The sequence below is a fragment of the Sorex fumeus genome, unplaced genomic scaffold, assembly GCF_029834395.1.
Source record: "Sorex fumeus unplaced genomic scaffold, SorFum_2.1 ptg000128l, whole genome shotgun sequence".
Taxonomy (NCBI): domain Eukaryota; kingdom Metazoa; phylum Chordata; class Mammalia; order Eulipotyphla; family Soricidae; genus Sorex; species Sorex fumeus.
Window position 1 is genome coordinate 29,471,471 of NW_026606185.1, and position 27,989 is coordinate 29,499,459.

Here is a 27,989-nt window from a genome sequence, read left to right on the forward strand (position 1 = left end):
CAGGAGTAATTTCTGAATGCAGAACCAGGAATAACCCCTGTGCATGGCCGGGTGTGACCTCCCCCCCCCCCAAAAAAAAGCAAAAATAAATAAATAAAGAGATTGATGTTTAACTTACCAACAACAACAATGTATTATGGGGAAAAAAGAATCTATCTTTGAAATTCTCATTAGTAACCCCATTCTTTCAAATGTTTTCATTTTTAGGCCATACCATGCAAAGAGAATCAAACCTAGGCCTCTTGGAAGCATACATTGCTTGGAAGTAATGTATTATTCTTGCCCACTGAGAAATCGTTGGATTCCCTGATGTCCTTTTATTTGTTTATTTATTTTTCATAAGTGAGAGCAACCTGATATACTGGGGCAACACAGTGGTGGGAAAACCAGGAAGAAACTCTATGCCTAGTAGAGGAATCCTGTCAACCTGCAGGCACTGCATCCCATCAGGAGGCTAAAGGGATACTTGGAGGGAGGATGACTCCACAGGCAAAAGCACTTCTTCCAAATGCAATTGCGAGCCTAGTCTTCGGGTCCATCCCCAGGCACGTGCATGAGCACTTCCGGGTGGCATCTGGAGGCACGTGCATGAGCACTTCCGGGTGGCATCTGGAGGCACGTGCACAAGCACTTCCAGGTCACACCAGCAACTGGCGTTACTAACTCTCGTACTGGGAGCAGGTGGAGCCCGAGCCGATGGCGTCTAGGTATGACCGAGCAATCACTGTCTTCTCCCCGGACGGACACCTTTTCCAGGTGGAATATGCCCAGGAAGCAGTGAAGAAAGGATCCACAGCGGTGAGAGAGCAGCTCATTGGCCTCGCGCGTGGCCACCGTCCGGTGTCCATCTGGCCTACCTTAGCCCGGGCCCCGGCACGCCGATGTAGACGCTCAGGGATAGTCTCTCCCTGGCCAAATTTGTCCCATGCCTTTATAGAGAGAGATGCTGTTTCTGACATTTAAGCCGGAGAGGGTTAAGCAGAAGGTTTCTTGTGTGCGGTTGCCTTTGTTTACGGATAGCCAAAGTGTGAGCTTGTTACCTTGCCTTTATATGCAATAAGGGGAGAGAGACTTTTCCGTTTTTGCTTTTGTTTTTTTCTCTTTTGGGGTCTCCTAGCTCTGCACTCAGGAATTATCCCTGGCAGTGCTTGGGGGCCATAGAGGATGCTCAGATTCGAATCCGGGACGGCAGAGTGCAAGGCAAACGCCCCACCCTCTGTGCCCCGAGAAAGACTTTTCCATGTGTGACTTCTTTGTAAGGAACCGTTGTCTAATAATATTTAGAGTAAACAATTACGAGTCAATCACGCCTGTGCCCGAGCAAATATCTTCAAGACCTGGAGTGCATGCAAATGTGGAGGTCCATGCTGGACGCCCCCAACACTTAAGCATTGGGCAAGAAGAAAGGGAATTGTGCCCAGGATCCCTGAGCACTGCTGGGGAGTTCCCCACACCTCACATTTTTAATTGATTGTGCCAGCCCCTGATATATAAACAAAATGGTAAAATTACATATTTATTAGTGGAAAAATGGTTAAAAACACAGAATCATTTAAGCACTTTACAACTCTTAAAATAATCACACATAAAATTTGCATCCTAATACTTGGAGGGCTTTTAGAAGTTTTCTATTCTCAGAATCTCCAGTATTTAGACACTTTAGGTGGGTGGGTGGGTGGGTAGAGGTTGTTTTTGAAATAGTACTAGAATTGTTTGAGAAAGTATACCCTACATTTGCTGCTACATGGATGGATATGAAGAGTATCAGAGTGAGTGAAGTAAGGAGAGGGAAAGACACAGAATGATCTCATCTGTGAAATATAAATAAATGTGGTAGGAATAAAAAATGCCCAAAAGCAATAAAAACTGAGAACTGGTCTTCAGTAGAAAAGTTGCCACCATGAATAGTGTTGCAAATCACATTTTTTTTAAAATTCTACATTTCTAATAGACTTTTAAGTATTCAGGTTGTCATACACCTGGCCAAGTTTTAATTATATTTTATAATCTTAGTGATTCACAAAAATTTGAAAGGACAAAAGTGGCCCAGAGATCAAAAATCTAGTATTCAAATCTTCCAAGTTCTACCCTTTGAATTCAGAAAACTCTAATGGCTTTTTTTTTTTAACAAAGTTGTTTATGATTCAGTTTCAGTCATACAATGTTCCAACACCCATTCCTTCACCAGTGTACATGTCCCCAGTTTCCTTCCACATTCTCCTCCCAACCCACCTGCCTCTATGGCTGGAACTTTATGATTTTTGCTTAATCTCAAATTTTATGAGTATGTTTTTTATGTGTTTTGGAAATTGAGATATTATGAGGATTTCACGCATTTTTAAGTTTAACGGTATCTGTATTTTCTCTAACTTTTCCTACCAAGTTGGCTATGGAAAGAAATAATTTACTTTTATTATAAATCTATCAAATGTAAAGTGTTAAAAAATAACACAAGAAAGAATCTTATCATTTATAAAAGTATTTTTCTGTTTAGTTGGGCCCCCTAGTTTTGCAAGTAATTTTTTTTAGAACTGTAAATTTAAGAAAAACCTAAGTAGCTTAAACCTAAAGGGTACCATTTTGATAAAAACAAAAAGTTATATAATCCCCAGCATGGCATGAAACATATGGTTAGAAAATAATGCCCAGGTTTTAGAGTCTAAAATAAAGGGAGCAATGGGAAAAGACAGGAGTGTAATAAGAAACCACGTTGGCTCATTTAAAATGTTTTAAGAATGCTATAGAACTGATTGATTGTTCCTTTGTAATGAGCTGTAAAAGGGTAAGGATATAAAAATACCTATAGTGGGCATTTTTAAAGATACATTGGAAGGATGAGACAGTTTTGTTTCAGAATTTTGAAATTATCATTTTCATCTTTGTATGAGTTGTTCTTTGTGTTTCCTTGAGGGTGCTTTGACCTTTCATGTGGGGTGAAGCATATGATCGCATTGTTTATTTAAATATTTGATAAAATATTATCTATAGCTGGCATTTCATAGGATGATTTATATATAAGTCAAATTCTTGGACCAGTTTTGGCCAATATATGGACATTCTTATTTAGTAAACAAAAAGTAATGTGGGGTATGATTAGAGGCTTTGGGTTCTACTTCCATTTTGGTAATTGTCTTACAGCATGAAATAAGACACTAGGCCTGATTTATTTTTGTTCTGGTTTCTTTTTCAATAAATGAAAACTATCTTGGAATAACATTTTGGGGATATAATACTTTTCTTAGGGGGAAAAAGGGGTCTTTAAAATATTTCCATGAAAAAAAAATTTATTACTAGTCCTTATTCTGTCCTTTCCCTGACCCCATGCTGTTATTAGCTCCATATTTCCTACTTTATCAAATCTCATCTTCATGCCCCAGCCATCAAAGTCTCCTATAATCCTTATCCACTCTCTTTAATTAAGGATTTACTTTTAAGGAGGCAGTTTCATGGCTTCACTGACATACTCTTCTGCCCTTATAGGGGGAATTTTGCCGTTCTTTATCTTAATTATGCTCTAAGAATCCCCACACATTTCTTCATCCTGAAGCTTTCTCAGATCCACTCCAGTCATCACAGATCTTTTCCTTCTTCAGAGTTTATAATCCATACCATAGAGCATTATACAATGTTTACTGTTTAGCCTCACATTCTCACTAATTTCAGGTATATTTAACAGTTTTCCCACACCACCTGGATAGTGGAAAGATCTCTGTGTATTTGTTGGTGTAATTCAGTGGAGGGCTAGGAAGAAGCTAAATTATTATTTAAGTAATGCTTTCTTTCAGTTTTGGGGGTCACACTCTAGGCGTGGGACTTCTGCCAGCTCAATGCTGGGGGCTGGCTTCTGGTGGAGCTCATGGACCTACTCAGTGCCCAGGATTGAACTTGAGCCTCCATCACGCAAAGCATAGGTTTCACCCATTGAGTTATCTCTCTAGCCCAGTACTTGTCTTATACTCAGTATTTTATGTGCTCGTCTGACACTGAAGACAATGATTGAAATGCAGGCCTAGGAAATGAAGGTGCAAGCATTTCCACTTTGTCCCATATCCCCAGCACCCTTCTTTTTCTCCACCCTCCACTGCCCCTCTCCATCTCTTACTTCCTTTCTCTGTTACTTTCACTCTTAGATAAGACCTGTCTAAAGCTCCTAAACAGTCATAGGCTATAGGTTCAATACGTACAAAAGAATTAGTTATCCTGACCTCCAAATACCACCAGTACAAATTTAAGCATATATTTTTGGCCTGGGCTGACTTTTATAGCCCTACCTAAAGACTGAGTATTTATCCAAGAACAAGGGAGTTCTTGCTAGCAGAAGGGCAATATCATTTGTAACATTTACATGAAAAGATTTACTTTTATCTTATTTCTAAAATTCCTGGAATAAACAAGTTGATTATTGCACATTGTATTATTATCTTCCTACACCTCTGTTTCTTTTCTGTTTCATATTCTGTTTCTTGTTAGGAATTTTTGCATTATTTTTCTTAAGCAAAAGCCTTTGGCACTTTTTTATATTTAGAAAATATGTTTATTAGAGTACCTTATTGAACTTTTCATACAGAAGCTCCAGGTTCAGTGGTACCCCAGCACCACTGGGATCAATCCCCAGCACTGTTTGGTATGGAGCAAAGTAAACGAACAAGAAAGAAAATCAGCATGTCTATTAGATGAAGATGGGATACAGAGGTAGGGTTGTTGATTGTATACAGAATGGTTAAGGAAAGCCTACCGAACAGACTGACAGTCTTGATTGAAATAGTGAGCAATAGCAACACGTGCCTTGATAAATTGTTTTATGTAATGGAAAGATTAAATTTCAAGTTGTTTTATCTTTTTTTTTTTCCTTTTTGGTTTTTGGACCGCAACAGCAATGCTTAGGGGTTGTTCCTGGTTCCACACTCAGCAATCACTCTTGGTGGGTTCAGGGGACCATATGAGATATAGGGGATCAAACCGGGTTGCCCACATACAAGGCAAGCTTTATTATCACTGACCCCTCTTTATTGTATTAAATAATATCATTTTTAACCATACTGTAATTATATTTTAATAATTACTAACCCAGAGTATACCTTTTTACAAAGTTATGGAGTATATAAAACAGTTCTAGTATCACACTTGGCCACAGGTAGTTATAAATGCCTATATCCAAAAACATATATTACCATTATAATACAAAGCAAAAATTCTTGCATTACTTTTTAGGCCCCTGAAAGTATGGTTACATTTCTATAGAATTTCCTAATTAAAAAATGTTTCCCTTGCTTCTTTAGATTTTCCCCTACTTCCTTCTGAAAGAAAAGACAGAGCAGCAATAGTGATTCTTCTGTGTTTGTGTTTGAATTGTAGCTTTGACTTATCAGTGATCTAGTCTAGGGTGAGGACATTTGGACTTTCTCTGGGCTACTTATGAGTTTCCGTCTTTATCCCTTCATGTTGTGTGATAGGTAGGAATTTCAGAACTTTGTCTACTTAACACCACTACAAGTATGCTCCTTTATATTGGATTCCCAGCATTTCCCTTCATTTTAAAGTTTTAACATATTTGCAGTCTGGAGAAGTAGCTTAAATGACTGAGGGCATGCTTTGTATGTGAAGTCCCAGGTTTAATCCCCTGTACCACCTGGTCCTTGAGCACCTCTGGCCGAAAGTGACCCCCAAGCACAAAGCAGGGAGTAATCCCCAGCACCAGTAGGTAACCCCTTCTTCCCCCCTTCACCAATTATTCTTCATCTAGATAGCGCTCCTTCAGTGTATCATATGAAATTAAATACACAGCAGCGGTGGTATACTCCTTCAAGCAATTTCTAGCTATTTATCTTTGCTGTAAGTTTGTGGACGAATTTCTAATAAACTTGTACTTATTAAGCTATTTTCTTAGAAGTCTACTTTTTATGCTTTTTCTTGACTGTTTAGTGAAAGTTCGTGTCTTAAAAGTCATGTGTTAAAATGTTAAAAGCTTTTTTTTAATTACCTAGCTTTAATGTTAAAACTGATACTTTTTGTGAAAAACAATGTGGCAGGTTGGAATTCGAGGAACTGACATAGTTGTGCTCGGGGTAGAAAAAAAATCAGTAGCCAAGCTGCAAGATGAAAGAACTGTGAGGAAAATTTGTGCCCTTGATGACCACGTGTGCATGGCTTTTGCAGGTAAATGATACAGAGAATCATATATATATATATATATTTGTTTGCTTTTTTGGGTCACACCCAGAGATGCACAGGACTTACTCCTGGTTCATGCACTCAGGAATTACTCCTGGCCGTGATCGGGGGACCATATGGGATGCTGGGAATCGAACCCGGGTCAGGCCACGTGCAAGGCAAACACCCTACCCGCTGTGCTATCACTCCAGCCCCATACAGAGAATTTTAGTGTAGTAAGATAACTCAGTTGGCCCCACTAAAGCTGTTGTGCCACATTTATTTATATGACATATAAAATTGGGTTGGAGCAATAGCACAGCGGGTAGGGCATTTGCCTTGCACAAGGCCGACCCAGGTTTGATTCCTCCACCTTTCTCGGAGAGCCTGGCAAGCTACCGAGAGTATCTCGCCCGCATGGCAAAGCCTGGCAAGCTCCCCATGACATATTTGATATGCCAAACACAGTAACAAGTGTCACGTGGAGACGTTACTGGGCCCGCTCAAGCAAATCGATGAACAACAGGAGGACAGTGACAGTGACATATAAAAATTATGCCCTTTTTATTAAACAAAAACTACCTGCCCTATCTTTTCTGGAAAATCACAACTCTGTAAACCAGAATTTTTTTTATTAGTAAAACACCATGAGGTACAGTTGTAGATTTACAATTTTTTGTGCTTGGGTTTCGATCATACAATGATCAAATACCCATCCCTCCACCAGTGCCCATTTTCCACCACCATGGATAATATTCCCCCCACCCCCATCCCCCCCATCCCACCCTGCCTCTTGGCAGGGCAATCCCTTGTGTTCTCTCTCTTCTTTTGGGTGTTGTGGTCTGCAAAAGAGGCATTGAGTGGCAAACATGTTCAGTCCGTAGTCTACTTTCGACATGCATCTCCCCTCCTGGGAGAATCCTCCAAACACCCTTTATTTGGTGCTCCCTTCTCTATCTGAGCTGCCCTTTCCCCTAGAATGCCCGGCTGGCCTCTAAGCTATGGAGTAATCCTCCTGGTGCTGATCTCAGCTATTCTTGGGTATTAATCTCATACTTTGTTACTTTATATCCCCCAGATGAATGCAATCTTTTTTTTTTATTTATTATATTTTATTTTTTTTTTAAAGTTGTAGATTTACAATTTTTTGTGCTTTGGTTTCAATTATACAATGATCAGATACCCATCCCTCCACCAGTGCCCATTTTCCACCACCATGGATAATATTCCCCCCACCCCCATCCCCCCCATCCCACCCTGCCTCTTGGCAGGGCAATCCCTTGTGTTCTCTCTCTTCTTTTGGGTGTTGTGGTCTGCAAAAGAGGCATTGAGTGGCAAACATGTTCAGTCCGTAGTCTACTTTCGACATGCATCTCCCCTCCTGGGAGAATCCTCCAAACACCCTTTATTTGGTGCTCCCTTCTCTATCTGAGCTGCCCTTTCCCCTAGAATGCCCGGCTGGCCTCTAAGCTATGGAGTAATCCTCCTGGTGCTGATCTCAGCTATTCTTGGGTATTAATCTCATACTTTGTTACTTTATATCCCCCAGATGAATGCAATCTTTCTATGTCTGTCCCTCTCTTTCTGACTCATTTCGCTTAGCATGATACTTTCCATGTTGTACCACTTGTATGTAAATTTCATGACTTCATCTTTTCTAAGGAAATTTTTTTTTTTTTGCCTTTTGGGTCACACCCGGCGATGCTCAGGGGTTACTACTGGCTCATGCACTCAGGAATTACTCCTGGCGGTGCTCAGGGGACCATATGAGATGCTCGGAATCGAACCTGGGTCTGCCATGTTGTACTGCGTGCAAGGCAAACGCCCTACCCGCTGTGCTATCGCTCCAGCCCCCAAACCAGAAATTTTGATTATTAGCTTTGGCAGAACATATATGTTAAAAGATAAACAGATTTCCTTTTTGGTGTCAGGGATTGAAATATAAATATGTATATTTTATTAATGTGTATATATAGGTTTATATATAATACTATATTACTTTATAACTATAGGTAGCAATTTTTTATACTCTTCATTTTAAAATAATTGTCAGTACTTAGGAAACATATTTGCACATTATAAATAAATCAGCTATGAACCAGTATACAACAGGTTTGTGTGATCATAGGTTTTCTTTTTTTTCTGGGACAAATTACGAAGTATTCTTATGACAGTGCATGCTTAGTTTTATTTAAAAGCCATAACAAGGATATAGAACAGGGCCAGAGAGCTAGCTTTTGCATTCAGGAAGCCCAGGTTCTATTCCCTGCACCACATGATCCTTTGAACACTGCTAGGAGTGGCTCTCACACCACTTAATTTTATAATTAAATGAATGGATTTTTAATAATGAAACCAGTTTAATTATCTTCTAATAAAAATAAACATTAAATTAGAAAAAAAGTTTATTGCCAATTTGTTTCCAGAATGGTTATGCTATTTTACATTTACACTAGCAATGTATGAATGATTCACTTTTCTCCATTCTTAGCAGAATCTAGTGTCACTAATTTTTTTTTGGTGGGGGGTAGGTTGGGCCACACCTTCTGGTGCTCAGGACTTACACCTAGTTCTGTGCTCAGGGATTACTCCTGGCAGTGCTCAGAGAACCTGATGCATGTACTAGAGATCAAACTGGAGTCAGCTACTTGCAAGGCAAGTACCCTAACCCCAGTATAATCTCTTCAGCCCAGTGTCACTAATTTATTTTGAATATTTGTATAAGTGTGTGTGCTCAGGGATCACTCCCTAGCGTTGCTAAGCAGCCATAAGGTGCTGAAGATTGAGCCTGGGCCTCCACAAACAAATCACTATCATTCCAACTCTTTAACATTTTGTTTTTCTAATTTTGTTTTGTTTTGGGGCCACAGCCAGTGGTGCTCAGAGCTCACCCCTGGCTCTGATCTCAGGAATCACTCCTGGCAAGCTCAGGGACCAAATGGGGTGCCAGGGATCCAAACAGAGGTCAGTGGAAGGCAGGCACCTTAAGCCTGTACTATCTCTTCCACCTTTTGTTTTCAGTATAAAACCATTTTCTTTAAAATCTAATTAAGAGGGGCTGGATCAATAGTACAACTGGCAGGATGCTTGCCTTGCATGCAGTTGACCTGGATTCGATCCCCAGCATCACATGCAGTCCCCTGAACCCACCAAAAGTGGTCCCTCATTGCAGATCCAGGAGCAAACCCTGAGCACTACCAGGAATGACCCCAAAACAATAAAAAAGTACATAAGAATGAACCAGATTAAATCTTTTAGGAAAGAAATAATAATGATACTCTATTTTACAAATGATACTCTATTACAAATTCTTTATAATGGAAATATATATGAGAAAACAGTGTTACAAAGTTTTCATGGTTTCATTGCTAAAGGTTATTGATGAGAAGTCTTTCTTTTATAATATCTTTACTTCATTGATAGGACTGACCGCTGACGCTAGAGTAGTAATAAATAGAGCCCGTGTGGAATGCCAGAGTCATAAACTTACAGTTGAGGACCCAGTCACTGTAGAATATATAACTCGCTTCATTGCAACCTTAAAGCAGGTAAGCCACTAGGCTAACAGATTTATTAAGGTTTTAAAATTTACCAAGGAAATACCCATGATTTTTTCACTTACAGAACCCTTAATACAGCGATCCGGTCTGTATATGACATCTGAATTCATGTGTAGATACATGGTTTGCCTTTAAGTTAATCATGAAAGTATTTTCACACTTACAGTTTTATGTGTTCCTTATTATATATGCTATCATAATTGTAATACTTATTTAATTCCTAAACTTAATATTATAATTCCTGTCTGGTGATTATTTAGGTTGTTTCCTGTTTCTTTCCTTTTTTTTTAGTTTTCTCTCAATTTGCTGCTTTAATAACATTACTCTGTCTTTGTCAGAGCTTTTCTTTTTCTTTTTTGAATTATACTGTTAAATTAATTTTCAGTATGGGATTACTAGATTAGAGTTTGTAATTGTTTTTAAGACTCTTGTTATGTGTAGCTAAATTGCTTTCTAAAAAGATTGAACCAATTTTTATTGTGCAACCAGCAATGCATAAATGTATCCCTGAAGGATCATCAGCACTGGGTTTTTCATTTTTCTTTTATTTTGCAAATAAGTATAGCATAGAACTGTAATAGCTGTTTTAATTTGTATTTTATAATTAGTAGTGAGGTTTATTTTTTTCCACATGGTTTCCTATTTTCATTTCTCCTAGTGTAAACTATCTTTCCTTTTGACAGGCGCTGAGTGCTTAAGAATGTGCCCTCAAGAGTCAGAATTTTGAAATCTGAATCTTTGCTTTGTTTCTTCCTAGCTAATGCCTCTGAGCAAACCACTGAGTCTGCTTTCCCTCTGTTTTCTTATATATAAACTGATTTATGATAATTTATTAAGTTACATTTGGATTCAATAATTTAATATATTTGAAGCATTTAGAACACATTCTGACGTAGACTTCATGTTTGTTCATGCAAATATTTTTTGTAGACTATTCTAGATATTAAAGTTGTCTTTAATTAATTGTATTAATTTACTAACTGTTTGGTTTTGGACCACACCTCTTGGTGGTGTCAAGGGGCTACTCCCAACTTTGTGCCTGTGGGTCGCTGGTGGTGGTGTGTTAAAGACAATGTAGTGCCAAGGATCAAACCCTGGCCCTCATATGCAAAGCATACACTCAGTTGACTGAGTTAGATCCCTAGCCCAAGGACACTAAAGTTTTAAATTACATGTTTACAAAATGTTGCCCTATTTTTTTTCTTTTTGGGTCACACCTGGCAATGCACAGGGGTTACGGTTACTCCTGGCTCTGCACTCAGGAATCACTCCTGGCGGTGCTCAGGGGACCATATGGATGAACCTGTGTCAGTCGTATGCAAGGCTAACGCCCTCCCCGCTGTGCAATCACTCCAGCCCCCTGTTGCCCTATTTTTTAAATTTAATTCTTGCAATTTTGCCCAATAATTATTTCACATAGTTTTATTTTATTTTTCTAAAAAAATTTTCCAGTATTAAAAAGCTATTTACCAGTAACCATGTTACCTAAAATTTTTAAAAAGAAACAGCAGGTAGGACATTTGCCTTGCATGTGGCCGACCTGGGTTTGATCCCTGGCATTTCGCAAAGTTCACTGAGCACCACGAGGAGTGATTTGTGAGTGCAAAGCCAGGAGTAATTCTGAGCATTGTTACTGTGGCCCTAAAGCCAAAAAAAAAAAAAAAAACTTTTTACCAAAAAAAAGCTTTAGAGGTATTCAATATGCTTTTTAGGCTTTCCTTTAGAATTTAGAACATTTATAAAAGTATACATCATGGCTCAGGTCTAAGTACAGAGCTCAGAGGGTTGGAGCACATGCTCTGCATCCAGGGCCCACTTTTGATCCTTGGCACAGTGCGATCCCTCAAGCACCTCCAGAAACATTTCCCAAGCGCCATGGACCAGGGAGTAGCTCCTGAGAACCACCAGGTGTGGCCCCAAAACAAAAAGCAAAAAATAGATTAAGTTTAAAAAAAACCTCTTCTCTAAGGAATATTTTACAAGGCATCAGTTTCATACCTTTTATGAACTAGGAAGCTGAGGAAATGCAGAGCAATTAAGACATAAACCCTGCTCTTTAAAGAGCTATAGCCCAGCTATTTACATTCAGATTTTGAAGTGATTTACTAAAATAGGCATAATAAAATATTTTGATTTTAAATAGATATAACACAAAGACAAGTCCAAGGCAGGTGAAAGTTAGTGTAAAGCTATTTCAAGCCACAGGATTTTACACAGTTTTGTTTGTTACTTATGTATTTTGGTTTGGGGGGCCACACGTGGTAGTGCTCAGGGTTTATTCCTGGCTCTGCAATCATTCTTAGCAGGGTTGTAGGGAATCTTATGGGGTTTCAGGGATCGAGTCCAGTCAGTGGTGTGCAAGGTCAGAACCCTATATCCTGTACTATTTCTCTAGCCCAATACAATACTTAAGTTTGCCTACAAATATAGTTCTGAACTTCACTTGTCTCAGGATTAGTTGATTTGGGGGGCAAGAGAGATAGTACAGCAGGCGGGGCACTGTGCTTGTCTCACACATAGCAAAGTAGGATTCGATCCCCGATACCCCATATGGTCCTCCTAGATCTGCCAGACATGATGCCTGAGCACAGCTGGGTGTGGCCCAAAAACTAACAAAATATTAGTGTGATTTCTATCCTCAGAACACAAATCTGAGAAGTTCCTGGTGCTAAAGTATAAAGAAATATAATTGTTTTCTATAGTATCCTGTTGTCTGAAGAAGAAAAAAAACATACTTTACTTGAGAAACAATGGTTTTCTTGTCTTGGAACTGAAAGAAATGTCTTAGTAGTTTCTTTTTTAACTTTGTAGAGATAACTTGGTATGCAAGGAAAAGAATAAACATGATAATAATATGGGATATGAAAAAAATGATGATAATAGTAACAATTATAAGGGCTGGGGAGACAGAAGAGAGAGCAAGGTATTTACCTTGCATGCACCCATCTGGATTTGATCCCTTTGATGGCATCATGTAAGTTTCCCCAAGCACTGTCAGGAGTGATCCCTAAGCATAGAGCCAGGAATAATCCCTGAGCACAGCTAGGAGTGGCCATCAAACCAATATATATTAACATTTATAGTGTCCTTCAAAGTAAACCAGGACTTGCTTTCAGAACACAGCTTATTGAAACCAGCTTTACAAATAAACAAATTAATACATTTTAAAAAATTTAAAAAAGAAATCAACTTTACAGGTTGTGCTGTACACATTTCTCTGCTATATTAAAAGGATTACAATATAGCAGGGGCCAGAGCTACATAGTACAGTGGGTAGTGTGCTTGCCTTGCACATAACTGACCAGGGTTCGATCTCTGGCATCCCATATGGTCCCTCAAGCACTGCCAGAAGTAATTCCTGAGTGCAGAACTGGGGCCAAAACATTAGTACAATGGGTAAAGCACTTGACTTGCATGTGTCTGATCCAGGCTCTGTCCCTGCCATCCCATATGGTCCCCTACACGCCACCAGGAGTGATTCCTAAGTGCAGAGCCAAGAGTAAGCCCTGAGTACTGCTGGTTGTGGACCAAAAGCAAAATTTTAAAAATAAAATAAAAGGATAACAATATAGTTTGTAACTAAAATGTATATTAAGCAATAAGAAAATAGCTTCAAAACCACCTGTAAGCAAATTTTTATCTTACTGGTGGTGTATGTGAACTTCTAAAATTAGATTATGGATTGGGGTTAGTCCAGAAAATGTCAGTAAGAGAATCTTATACATGAGCAGAATAATAATAAAGAATATGTTCTCATTTTCAGATATGTTTTCGATATCTGGACTAGACAGATAGCTCAATGGGTTATTTTGACAGGAATATTTTATTTACTATTAAAATTTGTTACTGATAATTAATACTGTTATCATTTGTATAGCTTGATACAGACATTAGTTAAGCAGAAATTTTATTTTTCAGAAATATACTCAAAGCAATGGACGAAGACCTTTTGGTATTTCTGCCTTAATTGTAGGTTTTGATGATGATGGTATCCCAAGATTATATCAGACTGATCCCTCTGGTACATATCATGCTTGGAAGGTGAGTCATGAACTCGTTCATGTATTTTAGAAGGTTTTTTTGAGACTTTACATTCACTGGGAAATATTTTTTCACTTTCAGGGATATAACAGGAGAATTGTATTGTAATAAAACATGGGTATTGTCTCAATCTCTATGTCACCAATTAGCCAATCAGACACATGACGGGTTTGAAATGTACAGAAACACTTTGGTTTATTAATCATGAAATATTTTCATAATTTTTGCAAAGATATGATAAACCTAATTGTCTAAGATTGATGGTGAGTAAGAAAAAATACTTAGGGATATTATTATTATTATTATTATTATTATATGTACTATTATTCCAGTAAAAGTACTCTACTCAAGTACTTGAGTAGAGTACTTGGCCTACCTGGGTTCTATGGGTTCTATGGCCAGTACCCATATGATCCCATGAGCACTTCCAGGTGTGGCCAGAAAAGGAAAAAAATAGTTTCTAATCATTACTGATTCTTCCAAGTTGGCATTCCATCAGATAGATGCTTGCTTTGAGTAGAAATAATCTGTCTATCTGAGCCAGACTCCTGGGCTGGACAAATAGCTCAATGGACTAGCACATGTATTGTGGATGCAGGAGCCCTGCATTTGATCTCCAGTACCATAATGGTCCCCTGTACATCTATGGGTGCAACAGCTAATAACCACTGAGTATGGCTCCAAAATAATTTGGGAAGGCTTTATTTTGGATCTCTGGGGTGCTTGGGACTTACTCCTGGCCCTGCACACAGGAATAACTCCTGGTGGGGCTCTGGGCGCTATGTGTGATGCCAGGGATTGAACCCTAGTTGGTTACATGCAAGCCATGTGCCCTGCCAACTGTACTATTGTCTGGTCCCCAAAAAAATCATTTCTGAAAAAGAATCAAAATGAGCATCTAAGCTTCAGACTGAAATATTTAATATGTATAATAATGAAAAATACATAACTAATGTTCTAAATACATTGTTCTTCTTTTGGTACTTAGTTACAGACTTCTAATGGTATACCCAAACTGATACAGTCTAGGATGGGACCAGAGATACAGTACTGGGGTAAAGCACTTCCCTTGTAAGCAGCCAGGAGTGGTGCCTGAGCAAAGAGCCAGGAGGAAACCCTCAATGTTGCTGGTATGGCAAAAACACCAAAAGGACTATGGTATGGAGAAACTAGTTTCAGAAGTGAATTTTCACCTGTTCTCAGTTATATAAGAACAAGACTATACACAGCGGGTAGGGCATTTGCCTTGCACGCAACCAACCCGGGGTTCGATTCCCTGCATCCCATATGGTCCCCTGAGCACCGCCAAGAGTAACTTCTGAGTGCAGAGCCAGGAGTAAACCCTGTGCATCGCCAGGTATGATCCAAAAAGCAAAAAAAAAAAAAAAAAAAAAAAAAAGAACAAGACTATACTACAAAGTTTAAGTGATTTTACTTTATTGTCGGTTTCAGGACATAGATTTTAAATAAATTATTTGTTTCAACTTTAATTGTTGTGTGGGCCACACCCCGCAGTGCTTGGGACCAGGGCTACTCTCAGTGGTATTTCTGCGTGCCCTGTGGTGCTGGGGTTGAATCTAGAGCTTTGCATTTGCAAGTCAATGTGCACTACCATGCTGAGTCTCATCCACAGTCCCTAAGCTTTAAATTACTTCATAGTTTATTTCTCTATTATTAAAATTCAAATAAATTGAGGAAGTTTTCAGGGCTGGAGGGATAGCACAGCGGGTAGGGCGTTTGCCTTGCATGCACCTACCCGGGTTTGATTCCAAGCATCCCATATGTTTCCCCGAGCACCGCCAGGAGTAATTCCTGAGTGCAGAGCCAGGAGTAACCCCTGTGGATCGCCGAGTGTGACCCCCCCCAAAAAAGCAAAAATAAAAAAATTGAGGAAGTTTTCCATGGTTTTCAGCCATTATTAATGGAACAATTTTGAGTCCCTACACTCAGCTACTGGAGCACTGTTTGTGGTGCTCAGGACTTGTTTCTGACTCTGTGCTCATGGATAACACCCAGTGGAGCTAAGGGAATCATATGTGTCCCAGGGTTTAATCAGGATCAGTGTGTAGAAGACAAGTTCCTTAACCCTTGTACTATTACACCCTTTCCTTAGGTACTAGTTTATAAACCAGTTAACCAGGTTGGTTAAACTTGACTGTTGTAATATAGCCTGATTGTATCATTTTGATGAGGGGAGGCTCACACCCAGCAGTACTCGGGGTTACTACCAGCTCTGTGCTTGGGCCTCACTTCTGGTGTCAGGAAGCAAACCCAGGCCTCTTGCATATAAAGCATGCATTTTTACCTGTTGAAATGTGTTTCCAGCCCCCACCTGTATTCTTACCATAAAGATTAGAATAATGAACCCAGGCACATGACTTAGTGGCAGAGTACCTGCCTTGCCTACATAAGAACCTGGCACTGGAAAAGATGAAGACTGACTTATGATTACTTTATCCTTTCTAAATAAAAACTTTCTTAGCCTCCAAAAAAAAAAAAGATATCAGATGCACATTTTCTTTTACATTACCTGAATAATTTCATTGGTGTTGAAAATCTGTTAGCTACCTGCTATAAAAATAGGATACTTTATATGCCAATTTTAAATACAGGGACCGAAGCAATATTACAGTGAGCAGGGCACTTGCCTTGCATGTGGCCAATAGGATTCCATCCCCAGCACCTTATATAGTCCGCAAGCCCTGAGTGCAGAGCAAGAAGTAAGCCCTGAGCACTGCCAGTATGTCCAAAGTACCTCAAGTATATATATACATATATGTATGTATGTATATTAATATGCACACAGTATATACATGAATGTATATATTTATTTAATACATAATAGAGTTCTTGTGTCTTTCAAATTTGTGCTCTAAACAAAATTATTGCAGTTTTGAAGACTTCAGTCTTCTATTTACTTTTATCATTGCATCATTACTGCACTCTAACACTGTCTTCCTGTTGTTCATCCATTTGCTCAAGTGAGCAAATCTGTTTTAAATAAACTTTAAATTTTCACATCATACCCAGCAATTTTCAGGAACTCCACCTGGTCCCAGGACTGTGCTTGCATGCAAAGTATGTGCTCCAGCCCATTGAGTTATCTCTCTAACCCCTGCATCAGTAGTCTTATTTTTTTCCTTTTGTTTTCTTTTGGGGGGCACATAGATGGTCGGGCTTATTCCTGGCTCTGCTCAGGGACCACTCTGCTCAGGGTCATTGAACCTGAGTCACCCACATGCAAAGCAGATGCCTTACTTATTATACTATCTGGTGACTGCATTTGTCTTTTTTTCTTTTTTTTAATCTTAATGTCAATATCGTACAACAACAGTTTTAAACTTGATGTAATTTTCTACTTTAGCTTGCTTGGTTGTACAGAGAAAAATTTTATCTTTTGGTGGTGGTTGTTTTAGCCTTTGGATCATACCCTATAATGATCAGGGGTTACACCTGAATCTGCACTCAGGAATTACTAAAGCTCAGGGCTACAAATGGGTCTCAGGGGACTATATGGGATTCCAGGAATTGAATCTGGGTCATGCACATGCAAGGCAAACAACTTACCCACTGTACTCTCTGTCCTGCCACAGAGAAACATTTATTTTTTTAATTTTTAAAAAAATTTTATTAGTGAAACACCATGAGGTACAGTTGTAGACTTACAAATTTTTGTGCTTGGGTTTCAGTTATACAATGATCGAGTAGCCATCCCTCCACCAGTGCCCATTCTCCACCACCACTGATCCCAGTATACCTCCCACCTCCCATCTCCCCATCCCACCCTACCTCTGTGACAGGGCATTCCCTTTTTTTCTCTCTCTCCTTTTGGGTGCTGTGGTTTGCCAAAGAGGCATCGAGTGGCAGTCATGTTTGGTCTATAGTCTACTTTCAGCATGCATCTCCCATCCTGGGAGGATCCTCCCAACACCCTTTATTTGGTGCTCCCTTCTCTATTTGAGCTGCCTTTTCCTCTAGCGTGTGCGGCTGGCCTCCAAGCCATGGAGTAAACCTCCAGGTACTTATCTTGATTATTCTTGGGTGTTAATCTCCTATTTTCTTACTTTATATTCCCTAGATGAATGCAATCTTTGTATGTCTGTCCCTCAGAAAAACATTTTTATCTATTTCATATACTTGGAAATTTGTGGAGTTTTATATTTGGGGGAACTTTATTAACTATCTAGTTCTCAAGCTGTCACTGTCACTGTCCTCCCGTTGTTCATCGATTTGCTCGAGCGGGCCCAGTAAAGTCTTCATAGTGAGACTTGTTACTGTGTTTGGCATATTGAATACATCACGAGTAGCTTGCCAGGCTCTGCCGTGCGGGCGAGATTCTCTCGGTAGCTTGTTGGGCTCTCTGAGAGGAGTGGAGGAATCAAACTCGGGTCGGCCATGTTGGCTGCGTGCAAGGCAAACGCCCTACGGCTGTGCTATCATTCCAGCTTTTGGGCCACACCTTGCTGTAGTCCGGGATTGCTCCTGGATGTGCGCTCAGGAATCATTCCAGCAGAGCTCAGGGGCACAGATATGTTTCTTGGGGGTAGAACTCGGTGTGCAAGGCAAGTGTCCTCCCTGCTTTACTGGCACTACACCCCTGCCACAATGTCTTTTTTTTCTTTTTTCTTTTTTTTTTTTCCAATTGAATCACAGTGAGCTACAGTTACAAAACCTTCATGTCTGAGTTTCAGTCGTACAATGATTAAACACCTATCCCTCCACCAGTGCACATTTTCCACCACCAATCTCCCCAGTATCCACGCCCCCACCTCTACCCCTGCCTCTATGGCAGACAATTGCCCTCTTACTCTATTTACTTATGGGTATTATGGTTTGAAGTACAGATTGCAGATAATGAGAGGCCATCATGTTTGATTCTTTATCTATTTTCGGCACACATCTCCCATCCCGAGTGATCCCTCCAACCATCAATGACCCTGAGCACAGAGTCAGTAGTGAGTCCTGATAACTGCCAGATGTAGCCCAAAAACAAAAATAAAGAGATAGAAAGGAAAGACAAAGAATATTCAAGAGATGCTAAAGCCATCATGTAAAAGATGGTTGGGGTTGGGAAAACAATATTTGCACATTCCCACATGTCACTTACTAATCACAAAGTGGGTAAGATATGTTTTTAGTGGAGACATTTTGTGGACACAATCAAACTTAGAATATCTTAAAATGAAACAAATTACTGTAGTATTTCTCCTCGTGTTCTGTAATGGGATGGAAATAACATTAGTCTTATAATCTGTAGAACTCATGCTATTGGATTTAACTTTAATCTGATCAAGAGGAAAACTCAATTACAGAATCCTAGATTGTGGGCATTCTAGAAGATGTTTCTGGGCTCGGGGGATAGTACAGTGGTTAGGGCATATGTAGTCCACCTGGGTTCCAGCACCACTGTTGTAGCCTTGGAGGCCCCCCAAGCACTGCAGGGTGACACTGGTGGTCCCAGACACTACAGGGCCTAGGCAGCACTGTGTCCTCAGACCCTTGCACTTAAATTGCAGCAGAGTTCACCAAGACTTGCCAGCTGTACATCCTGGCCCCCTGAGCAGCCCTTGGGAGTCCTCATAGTAATTTTCAAATTTTTATGAGAGATGTTTATCTGGAGAAATGTAATACATTGTGTTAAGTTCTGGATCATCAAAGAGAATTATTAATCTCATAGAAGAAGTGAAATGTAGTAGTCCCACGGCTTATTTTAATTTGGAATCTTGCGTAGAACCTTTCTTCATTCTAGTTTTCATTGAAAAAATATAGTGATAGGAATATAGAACCTCAAGACCAAAAAGATTCCAAAGATTGTTTGACCATTACCTTTAGGGAGTGCTGTTTAGGTTATTTGTGGAAGGAAAGAGAAGCAGATGTGATGGTGAGAGAAGTTGAATTGCAGTGCACTCCCAGTGAAACTGCTAGATTTCAGACACTTCATGGAAAGCTCTGGGTCTGGGGCAGCTCACTGGTGATGAGATTTTGATTCTGTCTCAGTTAAAATAGACATATTTTCCTCCCAGTAAATCCCAGGATCCTTCAATGAAAGGATGGATATTTCTGCTTCTTTTTATCTTTTCTTTTCTTTTCTTTTGGTGGGCACAGGGGTGCTGGACCACACTCAGTGATTCTCAGGGACTATTCCTGGCTCCATGCCCAGGAATTTATCCCTGGCAATGCTTGGGGTACCATATGTGATACTGTGATCAAACGAGGGTCAGTCTTAGTCAAGGCAAGTAATATTTCTCCTATAATATTTCTCTGGCCCTATGCTATTTCTTTCTACTCTCTAGGCCATTACAGTGAACTGATAGTATAGTGAACAGTACAGTGAGCAGATTTCAGGTTTTGGATTGTGGGTTCAGGCTGCTAGATTTCAAAGCTCAGCATTCCTATTTATCTGGTATGTGATTAAGATTATTTAAAGTAGTGATTCATTCATAAATTGGGACTGTTTTTTCCCCTTAATGGATATTTGGCAATATCTGGAGATAGGTTTGGTTGCCACACTGGGATGGAGGGGGTATACTGGCATCTAGTGGATAGAGGCTGCTAATCTTAAAATTCACAGGGCAGCCCAACTACCTGATATGTCAGCATAGAATTATCCATCCCCAAATACCCATAGAACTCAGCTGAGAAAGCCCATTTTACCCTTTCTAACTATTTCATCATCTGTGGATTGTGACGAGTAATATTACCTATTTGTTATTGCAATACGTAAATAAGATAGTATAAGTAAAATGCTTAACACTGTATCTAGTACATATATCATCTGTTAATATTAATTACTCTTACCATTTTTGTTGTTATCACTAATACCAGGGTATAATTAGTGCTTATTTAGATCGAATTAAAAGAACATGCCAGGGACTGGAGAGATAGTACAGCAGGTAGGGCTTTTGCCTTGCATGCAGCTGACCTGGGTTCTATCCCTGACACCCCATACAGTCCTCTAAACCCACCAGAAGTAACCCCTGAGCAGTATCAGCTGTGGTCCTAAAATAAAATATATATATATATAAAAAAAAGAACATGCCGTATACTGCCTGTAACCATGAAGCCATGGAAATCACTTTATCTCTTTCCTTCATTTGATGAAAATTTCAACAGAACAGATGAAAAATGGGAAACAGAATAGTAGTCCTTCTTGCTTGTAGAGGCAAAGAACCAGTAATAAAGTGACTACCACACTTAGTTCTAAGAAAATGATATGTAATCTTATTTATGTAAGCAACTTTCTTCTTCATATTAATATCATTTTATCTCCTTTTTGCACCTTCCTTTTACACCATATTACAAATTCCTCTTTACATCTTTTGGAATTACAATTTTTCTCAGGTTTCTGGTTATCAATTACTTGGGAGTCATTAGAGTAATATAGATCAGGACATATAGCATTGATACATTTGAATCAGCCAGGAGCTAGCATTAATATATTTGAAAATAAGTCATGCCACTATAATTACTCATTATAACAAAATGGTGTTCTGAATTATTTCATAAGTTTTTAAACCTATCATTTTTTCCTTAAATTTTTATTAGTGAAGCACCATGAGGTACAGTTGTAGACTTACAGCTTTTTGTGCTTGGGTTTCAGTTATACAATGATCGAATACCCATCCCTCCACCAGTGCCCATTCTCCACCACCACCACTTCCAATATCCCTCCCACCCCCCTTCCCCCCATCCCACCCTACCACTGTGGCAGGGCATTCCCTTTTGTTATCTCTCTCCTTTTGAGTGCTGTGCAAACCTATCATTTTAAAGTAGTTTGTCTGAGAACACCAGAGTAAACTCTAAACACTTAACTTTAACCTAATAATTACAAATTCATTTAGAGTGCAACAAAATTCATAATTACTTTTTTCTTTAAGGCAAATGCAATAGGACGAAGTGCTAAAACTGTTCGTGAATTTCTTGAAAAGAATTACACAGAAGATGCTATAGCAAGTGATAATGAAGCTATCAAATTAGCAATAAGATCTTTGCTAGAAGTAAGTGATCTGATAAAGCATACTCAGAAAGATATTTTTTTCTTGTCTACTTGCTTATTAAAACATGAAATTTACTGAAGTGGTTCTGATATTGCACTTGTTTTACATTAGGTTGTCCAGTCTGGTGGAAAAAATATTGAGCTTGCTATAATAAGAAGAAATCAACCTTTGAAGGTAAGTCATTAACCAAAGATACCTTTAAGATAAATGTATAAATGTTGTTGAAAAATTGATACCCATAAGATAAATGTTAACACCTATAAACCTTTATTGTCTATAAACCTTTATAGTAAATCTGAATTATCCATTAGTATCCATTGTTAAATAATGACAACTTCTGTTTTGTTTCTGAAGGCTAATATTCACTAACTTGCATATATTTGTTACAATCAATACCTTTCCCTAAGTAAGAAGATGTAGAGGAGTTGAGAACCATATTTCACAAATAAATCTACATTTGGTATGAGTCCACAGTGAGTCGCTTCCTTTGGGAGACAGAGTAACATAGTTCTCTGGCACTTTAGACTGAGCTTATGCTTTGCATGTAGAAAGCCAGGGTTTAATCCCTGGCAGCACACAGTCCTTGAGCACTACCAATAGTGACCCCCAAAGACAGCTAGGCATGGCCCAAAAAACAAAAACAAAACAGTTAATCTTTGTAATTTTTGGCTCAATAGAATTTTTTGGTTTCATTTTGTTTTGGGGGAACCTCACCAGGCAGCGATCTGGGGATACATCTGGCTCTGTGTTCAGAGTCAGTCTGGCCGGTGCTCAGGGAGTTGCACTGGGACTATAGTGATATCAGAATTGCTGAGACATTTGGCACATGTGACACCTAGAACTGAATGTGTTGCAAAACAGTCACTCGCGTCACTAAGCCATCCTCAGGCAACCTATAAGACACATTTTCATACATGATTCAGTAACTTGGCCATATTTCTTTGTGGTAAGTCTACCATTGTTATTATTTGTAAACCTTTTGTCAACTGTTGTAGTTTAAAATTCTTGCAACAGCCCGAAGGCAGTGGTGAGATATAGTGAAAAAAACTCACTGAAATGAATGCTTCACCAAGAATACTCTATCTGGCTAAACTCTCACTCAAAATCGAAGGAAAGGCACACTACTTTCTAGATAAACAGCAGCTCAGGAACTTCATAGACTCAAAACCAAACCTAAAACAAGGGCTAAAGGGCCTACTATAAGACAAGACAAATCCTACAACCACAACACACCCTTACAAAAAGATGACACAAAACCCCATAACAATAATCTCTCTCAATGTCAACGGTCTAAATTCACCATTTAAGAGACACAGAGTGGCAAAATGGATACAGAGACAGAACCCAACATCTGCTGCCTACAAGAAACTCATCTCAACAGTCAGAGCAAACACAGACTCAAAGTTAAAGGATGGAAAACAATCCTAAAAGCACACAGCTCCTTCAAAAAAGCTGGAATGGCCATACTAGTATCTGACAACATTAATTTCACGTTGAAAAAGATTAGAAGGGACAGTGAAGGCTATTTTCTCTTCATCAAGGGATACATACAACAGGAAGAAATCACACTCTTAAATGTATATGCACCTAATGAGAGAACAGCTAAATACTTAAAACAACGGCTAGCAGATTTTAAGGAGGACATTGCTAGCAACACAATAATGGATGGAGACTTCAGCATCGCCTTATCACCTCTGGATAGATCAACAAGAACAAAACTCAGCAAAGAATCATTGGCTTTGAAAGAAGAAATAGAAGAAAAAGGGCTTATAGACCTATACAGGGCTTTACACCCCAAAAAGAAAGAATACACATTCTTCTACTGGTTAAAGAAACTTTGTTACATTTACACAATGGAGTACTATGTAGCTGTTAAAAAAGATGAAGTCATGAAATTTACATACAAGTGATACTACATGGAAAGTATCATGTTAAGCGAAATGAGTCAGAAAGAGAGGGATAGACATAGAAAAATTACATTCATCTGGGGAACATAAAGTAACAAAATAGGAGACTAACCCAAGAATGGCCAAGATTAGTACCAGGAATTTTGCTTCATGGCTTAGAGGCCAGCCACACATGCTAGGGGAAAAGGGAGCTCAGATAGAGAAAGGAGCACCAAATAAAGGGTGTTGGGAGGATCCTCCCAAGATGGGAGAAGCATGCTGAAAGTAGACTATAGACCAAACATGATTGCCACTCAATGCCTCTTTTGCAAACCACAACACCCAAAAGGAGAGAGAGAACAAAAGGGAATTCCCTGCCACAGAGGCAGGGTGGGATGGGGGAGATGGGTGGGAGGGATACTGGAGGGATACTGGAACCCGTGGTGGTGGGAAATGGGCACTGGTGGAGGGATGGGTATTTGATCATTGTATTATTGAAACCCAAGCACAAAAAATTGTAAGTCTACAACTGTACCTCATGGTGTCTCACTAATAAAAATTTTAAAATAAAATAAAATTCTTCGAACACACAAGTAATTAAAAGGTAAAGGTAAAGGCCCTCCCGTTGATCATCGATTTGCTCGAGCAGGCCCAGTAATGTCTCCATTGGAGACTTTGTTGTTACTGTGTCTGGCATATCGAATACATCACGGGGAGCTTGCCAGGCTCTGCCGTGTGGGCGAGATACTCTTTGTAACTTGCCGGTCTCTCCGAGAGGGGCGAAAGAATCGAACTCGGGTCGGCCATGTTGGCTGCGTGCAAGGCAAACGCCCTACCGCTGTGCTATCGCTCCAGCCCATTAGTTGTGCTGGACACAACTAATTATTCATAAGGATATAATGTAATGAATTAATAATTTAGAATATTGTGATGGGGGCTGGAGCAATAGCACAACAGATCTGGCAACCTGGGTTTGATCTCTTGCACCCCTCATAGTCCCTCAAGCCCTCCAGGAGTGATTGATGAGCACTGAGACAGCAGTAGGTCTGAGTACCTCCAGATGTGACCCAAAAACAAACAAAAAAAAATAACTCCCAAACTGCAGAATTTTGTGATAGAAGAGGATTCATTGATTAAAATGAGTCATTCAAAATGTAAGGGGCCACTTATACATTCGGTGGTTTGTTCAGGGTAGTTTGTTTGATAAATAACTCTCTTTAGATCTGTGTACATACACATTGAAAGTGGGACTGGAGAGATAGTACAATAGGTAAGGTGCTTGCCTTACACATGATCAACCCAGAGTTGAATCCTCAGCACCCCCTATGGTCCCTTGAGTCAGTCAGACCCCTGAGATCAAAGCCAGAAGTAAGCCCTGAACACTGCTGAATATGGCGCCAAACAAACAAACAAAAAAAAACAATAACAACAAATATACATGTACTGTAGCACTGCCCTCCCATTGTTCATTATTTGCTCGAGTGGGCACCAGTAGCATCTCCATTGTGAGACTTGTTGTTACTGTTTTTGGCATATTGAATATGCTACGGGGAGCTTGTCAGGCTCTGCCATGTGGGTGGGATACTCAGTAGCTTGCTGGGCTCTCGGAGAGGGACAGAGGAATCAAAAATGGGTCGGCTGCATGCAAGGCAAACGCCCTACTTGCTGTGCTACCGCTCCAGCCCGAATACATGTATACAAATACATATATATTTATGTTCAAGAAATATGTATATGTATCACGGTCACTATCACTGTCCTCCTGTTTGTTCATCGATTTGCTCGAGTGGGCCCAGTGAGACTTGTTGTTACTGTGTTTGGCATATCGAATACGTTATGGGTAGCTTGCCAGACTTTGCCGTGTGGGCGAGATATTCCCGGTAGCTTGCCGACTCTCTGAGAGAGGCGGAGGAATCAAAGGCGGAGGAATCAAACTCAGGTCGGCCGGGTTGGCCGCATTCAGGGCAAACGCCTACCTGCTGTGCTATCGCTCCAGCCTGAATACATGTATCCATATACATATATATTTATGTTCAAGAAACTATATATAGGCATATATACATATATATGAACCAAAGTATGGAAATAATATGAAATGTATTAAAACAGGTTATAGGCTGGAGCGATAGCACAGCAGTAGGGCATTTGCCTTGCGCGCAGCCAGCCCGGCTTAGCCGGGTTTTATTCCTCCATCCCTCTCGGAGAGCCCGGCAAACTACCGAGAGTATCTCGCCCATGTGGCAAAGTAACAACAAGTATCAAAATGGAGACGTTACTGGGCCCGCTGGAGCAAATAGATGAACAACGGGAGGAAAGTGTTTGACAGTGTTTATTGTACATATGTCTTTTTTTTTAAGGAAAATATGTCAAGGGTAAATTGTGAAAAATAGTGTTGTGTGGTGCAGTAGTGTATTTGTCCTCCTGGCTTTGTTGTCATTATCATTTTGACTTTGTATTTCCCTTTATTGTCAGTCAATGGTGATGATTCCAGAATACGGCTGTAGCAAAGTTTCAGTGACGAAGGAATCGGGATAGTGTTGTAGAGTCTGTTTTCATAAATTGTCAGGGTGTGTGGAGATGAAAATTGGCCATATTGTTACTCCTACCATCACAGGAGCCTGAGCTAATTGTAGCAATATCACAGGGTCACAGAATCAAGTGAGGTTATGTGCCCACCTCACAGAACCAGCCCTACAGCCCAGTCACATACATTTATACACAGCTGGATAAATAGATACACAGAGTAATTTATCTGACAGAACTTATGAGTGCTATAATGGTATGTGAACTGTCGTTCCACGTGATAATTTAGCATAGGTTCTGTGGCAAAGAGAGCACAAAAGAGTTGTATGGATCTGGATTTAAGTTTCAGCTGATCCATTTGCTTCACTGAGGAAGATGCTTTCATTTTTATTTAGGTAAAATTAATTTAAAATAATTCTTTTATTATTTATTTATGTATTTGGGGGGGGCTGGAGCGATAGCACAGCAGGTAGGGTGTTTGCCTTGCACGCATCCCACCTGGGTTCGATTCCTCTGTCCCTCTCGGAGAGCCCGGCAAGCTACCGAAAGTATCCCGCCTGCATGGCAGAGCCTAGCAAGCTCCCCATGGTGTATTCGATATGCCAAAAACAGTAACAACAAGTCTCACAATGGAGACGTGACTGGTGCCCGCTCCAGCAAATCGATGAACAACGGAAGGACAGTGCTACAGTGCTCGTTTATTTTTAGTTTGTGAGGGAGTTATAAACAAAACAGTGTAAATAATTATTTTCATACTTCTCTTTTTTTTTTTTTTGTGGAGATGGAGCACTCACTCCCTGTGGTGCTCAGAGGCTATATCTGGCTCAGCTGTCAGGAATGATCCCTGGCAATGCTCAGGGGACTACTTATGGTGCTGGGAATTGAAAAGAAGGTCAGTTGCATGCAATGCAGGTGCCTTTCATCCTGTACTATCTCTCCAGCCCTCTTTTGACAATTTATTTTCAACTAAAAAAATAGTCCACTTCATTTAGAGAATCACACAGTAGGTGAAGATTGTAAACCATAATGCCCAAAAGGGAGGGAGGAAGAGAGGGAGGGAGGGCAGGAGGAGAGAGGGAGAGGGAAAGAAGGAGAAGGAGAGAGAGAGAGGGAGAGAGAGAAGAAAGAAAAAGAAGGAAAAAAGAAGGAAAGAGAGAGAAAGAAAGTAAAGATGGAAGGAAAGAGGAAGGGAGGGAGGTAGGGAGGAAGGAAGGAAGATAGGAAGGAAAATGCCTGCCATAGATACAGGCTAGGCGGAGGGAGGGAAATTGGGGACATTGGTGGTTAGACATGTGCACTGGTGGAGGGATGGGTGTTGGAACACTATGTGACTGAACTCTAACCATGAACAGCTTTGTAACTCTGTATTTCGCATTCGGTGATTCAATTAAAAATAAGAGTTATTTGCTCATTTGCAAGGCTCATTAGAATAATCTTTGCATTAAATGTCTTCTCTGCACTGTATGCATATTTAGGATATATTTTACAGTACCACATTTTGCCCTGAATCTTTTTTAGCACAATACTAGTGAAAATGAAATGGAATTATGACTTGGTCCAAGACTGTTATACCAGTGTTGCTCTTGAAACTTTTGGACCATTTCACTGTTCATTTGAGATTATAAAACACCTGTAAATAAAAAATACAGCCTTATAAAACACAGTTGAGGGCCTTTGTATTGTAATTAGAAATTTTTTGTGTAATTAAAATTCTTTTCTCTTTTCAGATGTTTAGTGCGAAAGAAATTGAATTACAAGTAACTGCTATAGAAAAGGAAAAAGATGAAGTGGAGAAGAAAAAATCAAAGAAGACTTCCTAACTTTTAAGATGA

General features: G+C 39.7%; 1 protein-coding gene across 1 annotated transcript; it reads left to right on the forward strand.

Moving 5' to 3' along the window:
• The first annotated feature begins 696 nt into the window (after positions 1-696).
• On the forward strand, positions 697-27,977 carry PSMA8 (proteasome 20S subunit alpha 8). Its single transcript, XM_056137905.1, has 7 exons — positions 697-798; positions 6,030-6,156; positions 9,574-9,698; positions 13,629-13,751; positions 21,629-21,748; positions 21,860-21,922; positions 27,885-27,977. The coding sequence occupies exons 1-7, from the start codon at positions 697-699 to the stop codon at positions 27,975-27,977; spliced, it is 753 nt and encodes a 250-aa protein (XP_055993880.1).
• Positions 27,978-27,989: the final 12 nt, after the last annotated feature.